General features: G+C 39.2%; 1 protein-coding gene across 1 annotated transcript; it reads right to left on the bottom strand.

Moving 5' to 3' along the window:
* Positions 1-388: 388 nt before the first annotated feature.
* pgd (phosphogluconate dehydrogenase) lies at positions 389-8,807 on the bottom strand. Its single transcript, XM_074645095.1, has 13 exons — positions 8,725-8,807; positions 7,633-7,708; positions 7,349-7,528; positions 7,193-7,258; positions 6,987-7,105; positions 6,396-6,462; positions 6,171-6,305; positions 5,871-6,060; positions 4,372-4,502; positions 3,954-4,087; positions 2,613-2,712; positions 1,524-1,646; positions 389-866 (listed from the first exon to the last, which is right to left on the bottom strand). The coding sequence occupies exons 1-13, from the start codon at positions 8,730-8,732 to the stop codon at positions 747-749; spliced, it is 1,449 nt and encodes a 482-aa protein (XP_074501196.1). The 5' UTR covers positions 8,733-8,807; the 3' UTR covers positions 389-746.
* Between the last annotated feature and the right edge of the window lie 956 nt (positions 8,808-9,763).

The following is a 9,763-nucleotide window of genomic DNA, read 5'->3' as shown; positions in this document are numbered from 1 at the left end:
TTAAAGACAGGATTTGATCATTTTGTGCGCAATTTCACAATTTTCTGTACTCTTTTTAATGACACAAATTTGACACAGGTATCCCATGATTGTCTGTCACCAAATTTAATTTTGATGTGGGGCAAGATACAGATTAAAACAATATTTTTAATCACTGAAATAGCCAATTTGTAGGATTATGCAACTGTAGGGGAGGTGTGCACTTTCTAGTTTGTATATTAACATTCACTGTATATATATCTACACTTCAGACATGTATTGATACGCAATTGTGGCTCACTGAATATCCCGTCACCTTATGTCACTAGTTGCCTGATTTAGCGCTGTACACACAAACACACCTCAATCCTGTTTAAGGCGACCAGAGAGTAAGGAGCATACAAGCTAATTAGAAAGGGATTGAGATCTTTATTTAGCCTAACACAGTACAGTGCAATGGTTCAACTTAATCCAGTGTTAACACCGTGAACTCTGGGCCCAACTTTAGCCTGATAGTATCCAGATGGAGTCAACACTTTGTTGGTTGGTCCTACAGGCTGAAGAGTTTACAACACACAATTTATGATTCCGCTTCTTGATAAATAAAACTAACGTTGCGTCTTTGAGGGGAGTAAAAAGTTGGATTAAGGTGATTGTTTGGGGTGGAGGGGGGGGGAGCATGGTTATAAAGCTGGAATGTGTAACATGTCTTCTTCTCTCACTCACAGATATCTTCCCCTCGTCTTTCCATGACGTGAAGATGATCCTTAAGCGTTGTAGGAGGAAGAGGAGATGTTCCCACCGTGGCCGGTCCAGTTGGTGTGGATGAAACGACCGGGGTCTGACAGGAGTTCATATGTGTGAGCTCCAAAGTAATCTCTCTGAGCCTGAAACAACAACAACACTTAACGGTTAACACGGATAACACCCACACAGACACTAAGGACTAGTTTCACTACTGTTAAATCTATATATCTATATCTATAACTCTCTCTTTCTACACCTCTACCTACAACTCTCTCTCTCTCTCTCTCCACCTCCAACTCTAACTTTCTCTCTCTCTCTCTCTCTCTCTCTGCACACCTCTAACTCTCTCTCTCTCTCTCTACATCTCCATCTCTCTCTACATCTCTATACCTACACCTCTCTCTACACACATCTCTCTCTCTACACCTCCCCCTCTAATCGAAAATATTCTAAATATAACATACACTTAAACGGACATTGATTTTTCTAGGTGAGCCTTTCTTTCAGGTTGCTAAAATATGTTTTGCTGCTGGTACCGTCCACAGCAGGACATTGCTTTGCTCCCGTATGATAACTCCTGTCTGCTTCTCCAAACTGGGAGTGTGCCAACCATCATCTACTGTAAGTAATACATCGACTATAGATAAGTAAATCATACAGTCCCACTTCAAAACACCCAAACTATCCCTTTAAAGCCCCAAGATCCCAACACCACAGCTACACGTGATCTTTTTAATCCTATATGCCTTCACACTCGGCCATATGCTCAGTGGGCTCTGCATTAACTGTTGTCTTACCTGGAGGAGGTTGGCTGGCAGCTTTTCATGTCTGTAACCATCGTAGAAGGACAGAGCTGTGGTGAAACACGGCATCGGGATGCCATGCTGGACTCCAGTGCTGACTGTTCTGCGCCATGACTCCTAAACAAAGAGATTAAACAGGTTAACAACAGTTGTTTTTTTTCCATGGCGGTCATGCAATTTGGTGTTAAAGGGCCAGTGTGTAACATTTAGAGAGATCTATTGGCAGAAATGGAATATGATACTAATAAGTATGTTTAAGTTAGTAAGTAGTAGAAATATAGTATAGTATTACTAATATAATAATAAGTAGTGGTAGTGAGTTTTCCCTAGTGTATAATCACCTGAAAATAACAATTAGGGATGTCAATCGCTTAAAATATTGGGCAAATATGCTGTTTTATGCAAATGTATATATTTATTATTAGAAATCAATTAACAACACAAAACAATGACAGATATTGATCCACAAAACCCTCACAGGTACTGCATTTAGCATAAAACAATATGCTCAAATCATAACATGGCAAACTGCAGCCCAACAGGCAACAACAGCTGTCAGTGTGTCAGTGTGCTGACTTGACTATGACTTGCCCCAAAACTGCATGTGATTATCATGAAGTGGGCATGTCTGTAAAGGGGAGACTCGTGGGTACCCATAGAACCCATTTACATTCACATATCTGGAGGTCAGAGGTCAAGGGACCTCTTCCTTGCCAAAATGTAGCGTAAGTTTGGAGCGTTATTTAGCCTCCTTCGTGACAAGCTAGTTGGTTTGGTACCAATGGATTCTTTAGCTTTACAAATCGCAGGTTGCGTTAAAGAAATTAGTAGCGTTAAAACAAATTTCCCTTACCACGTTATTATCGCGATAACTTTGACAGCCTTAAATACAATGTAAAAAGAAATTACCAGACTTCAGTTGAAAACAACCAAAAAGCGCATCTCAGACAGCTGACGGTTAAACCAACTAGCGGTGCTTTTCACTCTTTTTTTCTTTGTAAAAGAGGAAATAACTTGTTTTGTGCGTCTTTGTCAATGTGGGTATTGCAGATTGGTGTTTGGCCACTTCCTCCTTCCTCTTACCTGACATTCCTGCACAGCATTACTGAAGAACGTGTCCAGCAGCAAGTTCTGCAGCTCAGCGTCCCGGTCAAACGCCTCTTTGATTTCACCCAGGAAGACACTGGTGGGGAGGGGAGAGAGCAGCGTTAGCCAACAGTGGTAATAGTGAAAGGAAAAGATTCTACTCAAAGTAAAAGGCACATTTCATTAAATAACTGTAAAATGCATTAAAAAAAATACCATAACCAGGTTGAATGAAGCTACACACTGCAAGCTGTACACAGGAAGCATAAACATATAAATACCTCACATCCACTACACTTACTATTCCCTATGACTGCACCAGGGAACACTTGTTATTCTCCAAGATGTGCTCTGTTATTATTTATATAACCTGCTGCTACCTGTCCATTGCACTATTGTTTACTGTATACTTAATAATTAATAATAACTTCATAATTTATTGATCCAGGGGGGGAAATTGGGGCGTTACAGATGCTCTTGTATAAACAAAGAAATGGAAATAAAGGACTATGTAACATGTAAATTATGTGCATAATGCTACAATATATGTAAAGAAATACAAGCAAGTACTGAAATTAAAAATAAGCAAATGATAAATATCAAATATTTGCATTAAGACATGCAATATATAACAAATAACCACAGTGCAAATAAGTAAATACAAATGCTTATAAGTAATATAAAATGCTGAGAAGTAGGATCTATTGAGTGGGTTAATATAAATGCCAGAATGGTATAAATAAGAATATTTCTTGAAATGTACAGTATAAATGCAGCATTAATGACAGTATTACACAGAAGTATGTTTTAATGTATGTAACTTTGCTGCATTTGGAGAAGCCAAAGACAAATTCCCACTGAGTTGAACAATAAAGTCAATCCAAGTCATACTGGTGTGTTATATTTGGTATATATTACGGAACGTCTTTGCCAGATTACACAAAGCAAACCAGTGTCACAACTATAATTTCCTCATTCTCCTCTCAGTCTGATTTTACAGAGAGGGTCATATTTTCCTACATATAGATTTCTGATTCCAGCATTACGCAAAGGGCAGTGACACAATAGAGTTCATAATTTCCTTTATGGTGCAACATCAAGATTTATCCCTCTTTACCTTGAATAATTCTACAATTAAAAATGTTGCAAAGTGACTTGCATCAATAAAAAAAAGACTTCTTCATTTTATTCTTCTTGCTTTCTTAATAAGTGTCTCTTGCGCTGCCTAACCACAGCTTTCACCATCAGTGTGAAAGATGCCTGTTGACATAATAAAGTTGCACAAGGCCGCAGTGAGGCAAACTTCTGATATGAGGACACACACGAGGTTAAAGGTACCTTCGGATGATGCAGCCTCCTCGCCACATCAGAGCGATCGCGCCGTAGTTGAGGGTCCAGCCGAACTCTTTGGCCGCCTGCCGCAGCAGCATGAAGCCCTGCGCGTAGGAAATGATCTTGGAGGCGTAGAGAGCCTGGAGAGAGAAGAAGAAATCAATTATTTCTGACACAGTGACACAATTTGAAATGAATATTAGTACATTTTACATTCATAAATAAAAACGTGTTGGTTGACAGAGTGCTTCCGATGCCAAAATCTCCGTTGCCTACAGATTCTACATGTGAATGCAGAATCTGTTTGTAGAGATTATAACCTTCATGACGGCAGGATTTATTGCAGGGCTGTTGTATTAGACTGCATTAGTTTGATCTAGGAGTACCTAATAAACTGGCAACATGTGTGAACACTGTGTTCTACCTTTCTGATGTCCTCCAGGAAGGAAGCCTTGTCACCGCTGTATTTGATGCCCTCTGGCCCTAAAAGGCTTTTGCTGGCCTCCACTCTCTCATCCTTTAGAGAGGACAGGCATCTGGCAAAGACAGCCTCGCCTGAAACACAGAGAGGGAGAGAGAGAGAGAGAGAGGGACAAGAAGGTTAGCTCTCAGCACATGTAAAACAGAGCTCGGGAAACAGTCATTTAGACTTCATGCAACCTCTGACAACAGGTTATACTAGCCAATGTCATAGCCACAGCAATGCTGCAGGAACATCATGCTGACATAAAAACAATGGCCACGGATCAGCATGACTCAGCATGACTCAGCAGTAGTAATAATACTGTTAAAACAGGGCTTGCCACTATGACATCAGAAAAAAAAGGGATTGCCAGTTGCCACATTAAAATGTCAATTACACCACTGTGTCGAGATAAGAGGAAACAACTGTTGCATGACTGTAAGCATGACTTGGTGATGCAACCCACGGTCAGAGAGGCAGAGAGAAAATGTGTACAGACGGTGAACTATCCTGGTGAGGAATGTTTTCCCTGTTGGGTGCAGAAATTCATCCATGCACACTGTACCGGCCTGTCAGCCTGCTCTCAACACAATGAAGCCTTTTGTAATCTCTCTATCTCTCGATCACAAGAGGAGCTACAGTACCGCGAGAGATCGAGGAAACAAATACGTTTTTATAAAATCTAATCTCTACTATGGTTGCAGGGATTTGGTGATGGGCTGCAAAATATCTGCATGATTGAACTTAAGTTTATCATGTATGTGCCTTTAACTTAAAAACAATGCACAAAATGTGTCTGTTTAGAGGAACATGAGCTGATAGGATGACACCCCTTGTCCTAAAATCTACATTCTTTGATTCCAGCTTTTCTGGTTTCTTCACTCCTCTATGACAGTAAACTGAATATCTTGGGAAACACTGATCAACATTTTTTTAACCATTTATTGACATTTTTATATATAGTTTTCTAAGGGGATGTGCAATATTTACATGTCTTTCTGACAGATTAATGGCCAATGAAAATAATCGTTAGTTGCAGCCCTATCCCTGGATTATTAATCCTGCTCCCTGACCTCCACCTGTTTGTGAAACAGACTGTCACACAGTCAAAGCGAAGAGCAAAGCTGCGGAGAGTATCACAAATCCTCCTTATGTCACTTGAGATGAGCAGGCCGCTAGAAAAGCCTTCAATCTTCTTAGTGGCAGCCACATATCGATCACGTTCTCTAGAAGAAGCTCGCTGGCCAACGATGTGTGTCAGATAACTGGCAAAGATAAACCAAAACAACTCGGATTTGCTTTTGAATTTCTTAAAGCGGTGTGGGAATCTTAACGGGCGTGACGTAATGCCTTCTGCCTTTGTCATCATGACAAACAGTTTACTGAAAGCAGCCAGCATTGGAAGAAGAGAGCAGGAAACAAGACACTTCCTTGTCTACAACCTCCTTTCTTCCTCTTACCGATCAGAGTCACAGGTGTGCCGTACTCCAGGGCTGAAATGGCCGTCCACTTCCCTGTGCCCTTCTGTCCAGCGCTGTCGCGGATCTTGGGCAACAGATGTGTACCATCGGAGTCTCTGTACTTAAGGATGTTAGCCGTGATCTCGATCAGGAAGGAGTCCAACTCTGTCTTGTTCCAGCTGTCGAACGTCTGAGTGATTGAACCACAGTTTGATGAAATATAGTTAGTTTTTTTCCATTTGATTATACAGAACTGGCACATCACACACAAAAAAAACAAACTAATTAAGATTATATCACCTGTGCCATCTCTTCGTGGTCCATACCCAGAACATCCTTCATCAGGTGATAGGCCTCACAAATCAGCTGCATGTCGCCATACTCAATGCCGTTATGGACCATTTTCACAAAATGACCAGCACCCTCATCTCCAACCTGCACCAAGCAAGCCAGTCAGATTATTGTGAGACGACTTGATAACAATCAGTATAGTAAACCTTAAAACACACGTTAAACACCACTCACCCAGTCACAGCAAGGTTCCTTTCCCACCTTGGCGGCGATGCTCTGGAAGATGTCTTTTATGTGTGGCCTTCAAAATAAAGCAACAGTTTTAATTGATTAGCTCACTGGATGAAATGGATGAATGAATCTTGTCCCTGTTTCACCGTGTCCAAAGTCCCACATATGTCCAACTTTATCAGCAGTAACTGTGTTTGTTTTAGCATGTCTGTGCCCTACGCCCAACATCCAGCGAGAAGCAGGGCGACACGATTTTGAGGAAATATCTGATTGAGATTATTTTCACTAATATTGCAATTGCGATATGATTTGCGATATTAAGAGGGAATGATAATTTTTACATCATTATTCTCATTTTCATCGAAAAACATATTGAAAACAAAACAAAGATGTTTTCTTAAGTCTGTAGAATAGGACGTGTTGGCCAGGACATCTCTGCACCACCACAATATGTAATTTTAAATGGTATTTTGACACACCTTTAACAAATATTGCAATTTCCTGCAGTAAGCCATATTGCAGTTTCGATAAAATGTTGATTAATTGTGCAGCCCTAGTGTGAAGCTGAAAGTGTGAGCAGTTTGGTTGACTCACCAGGCCTCTTTATGTCCTCCCGGCATGAGTGAGGGTCCATAACGTGCCCCTTCCTCTCCACCACTGACTCCACTGCCGACAAACAGCAAGCCCTTCTCTTGCAGACTCTTGCACCGCCGCTGTACGTACGACACAAACGCATAAATACTATGAGAATATCCTCAAACAGAGATAGAAAGATTTACTGCTAAAACAGTACGACTTACTGTTGTGTCTCTGTATTCAGAGTTGCCACCGTCGATGATGATATCCCCGGCCTCGAGAAGAGGAACCTGAAGAAGAAGCACAAAGCCAGTTGATGCTAGATAGATGGGACTTTCCACAAAGTGATCGTAACACAGTTTTTAGCACAAACTACGTACCAGTTTGTCGATGAAGTCGTCCACAGCCTGTCCAGCCTTGACCAGCAGGAGGATCCTCCTGGGTTTCTTCAGTTTGGGCACCATGTCCTCCAGAGACTCCGCTCCAATCACCTTGGAGCCCTTCGCCTCATTCTTCAGGAAGTCATGCACCTTGGACACGGTTCGGTTGTAAGCACACACCTGTTGGAGGAAGAGAGGTTTGAGTTTGATTACTGAGTGAGATAACAAGAGTTGAGAGAAGTTGTGGGAATAAAAACACACAGAAGCCATCATCATCATCTTACCACAAAGCCATGGTCATTCATGTTCATGATGAGGTTTTGGCCCATGACAGCCAAACCAATGAGTGCAATGTCTGCTCTGTGAAGGAGAAATAATAACATTTACTGGGTGTCTGGTTTCAGGCTGAGCATCAAAGCTGTCCACCGACATACTTAAAAACATTATGCAAAATATATATATTTGTTTAATAATATAAGATAAGATAAGATATTCCTTTATTAGTCCCACAGTAGGGACATTTGCAGTGTAGAGCAGGAAAGGGGATAGTGCAAAAAATAAGATGCATCAGCTAACGCAGTAAAATAAAAGAGCAAAATATGAACCATTTAAATAGAAGGAAGTATAAAATAGGAGCAGTATATACTGTATTGACAATAAACAGACTATTAACAAAATTGCACAATTGGAAAAATGATATTGCACAGTAACAATGAAATAAAAATTCCACCTGAAAATATCAGGTTATTGTCAGTTGTTGGTGTTTTGTTTTGTTGTTCATGGTAATATATCTTGATAACATATGTTTAATCTTTTTGTACTAAAAATGGCAAGGCAAGGCAGCTTTATTTGTAGAGCACATTTCAGCAACAGGGCATTCAAAGTGCTTTACATAAACATTCAAGAACATCAAGACATAATTAAAAAACAGTCATTAAAACATTAAAGATTAGAAAATAAAAACAAGCTAAAAATAAAAGCTAAAGTAGAGTATAACACACAAGAGTAAAAGCTCTAGTGCAGTAATTTAGTTTAATAAAAGGCAGCAGCAAAGAATGCAAAAATATGATCAGTTTTTTGGTGTTTTGTTTTGTTGTTTATAATAATATATCTTGACAACATATGTCTAATCTTTTTGTACTAAAAATAGCAACACTATCTGGGTTATTTCCAGGCTAAACTTCATGTTACATATATTTCTACTAACTAAACACTAAAGCTGATTAGCTAACAGCTAACAGCTCCATGTTCACTAACTCATCCAGAAAGCTGCTAAAAACACATTAAAACACTATTAATATACAATAACTTAACCACTACTTCTACCACTACTTCATCCACTATGTACAGAAGTAGAAACGGGTGTGATAACTTACTGAGCCATGGTGTTCAGCGTGTTTTAGTACCAGAGAGAAACAGCTTCAAATGACAGACTGACTTCCTCCTCGCTGCACTTTTACTTCCTCCTTCTCTCCTCAGAGTGACGTCAGCGAGGAGACGCCCACTTAGAGTATCCACCAATCAGATGACGGTGCGCAGACTGACGCGATGTTTTTCACGAATTCTCATTGGTCTAGAATCCTGAGCAGAGGTACCCGTGTTCTTATTGGCCCCCACGGGCTGTCACTCATAATACGTCAGCGCACACCCCCCCTAGTGAATTTAACAGTAGAGAACAGTGACATAGATGTAAATTGTTCCTTAGGGATATTAAAATAATTAATAAACATAAAAGGACAAAAGAAATGTAACAAAACTAACAAAATAAAAAATAAAAAATAAAAAAAGAACACGCGAGAGTATGACAATAATTTCACTTAAAAACTTTAAAGATATTTCATACATTCATTGTTTTCATTGCTTTTTTGTTTTGTGAGGAAGAAATAGCAAAGAAATTAGGCTTCTTTTTGGTAAATTTACACTTGTGAATGTGGAACTTCATGAGAATCAAAATTAAATTAATAAGAAAGAAATGCATTACTGTCTTTGTCACTGTAACCATAGCAACCAAATATAATATTTCTATAGTACAGTGCAAAATCTGAGAAAATGTTAACAAGTATTAAATTATTGACATCTTTCCACAATTGTAAATGTTTTAATGTTTTCTGCTGTTACTATGTATACTATCATTTGGAAAAAAAACAACAAAAAAAACAGTGGAGGACAGTATTCACTGAAGTACTGTACTTAAATACAATTTTGAGGTATTTCTACTACAGTTTAGAGACAAATATACATTTCCCCACTTTTTATTCTGCTACATTTATTCAACAGTTATAGCCTACTTATTTTTCAGATAAGAATTTTACATGAAAACATTGTGTAAAGTGTCATATGTTTAGTTTTGTTTATAGCTTATTTTGTATATTGGTAGAATTTAAATTATTGTATTCTTATTTTATTCTAACGTTT

Source organism: Sebastes fasciatus, chromosome 8 (assembly GCF_043250625.1).
Source record: "Sebastes fasciatus isolate fSebFas1 chromosome 8, fSebFas1.pri, whole genome shotgun sequence".
NCBI classification, from domain to species: Eukaryota; Metazoa; Chordata; class Actinopteri; order Perciformes; family Sebastidae; genus Sebastes; species Sebastes fasciatus.
This window is presented reverse-complemented; position numbering and strand designations above follow the sequence as displayed.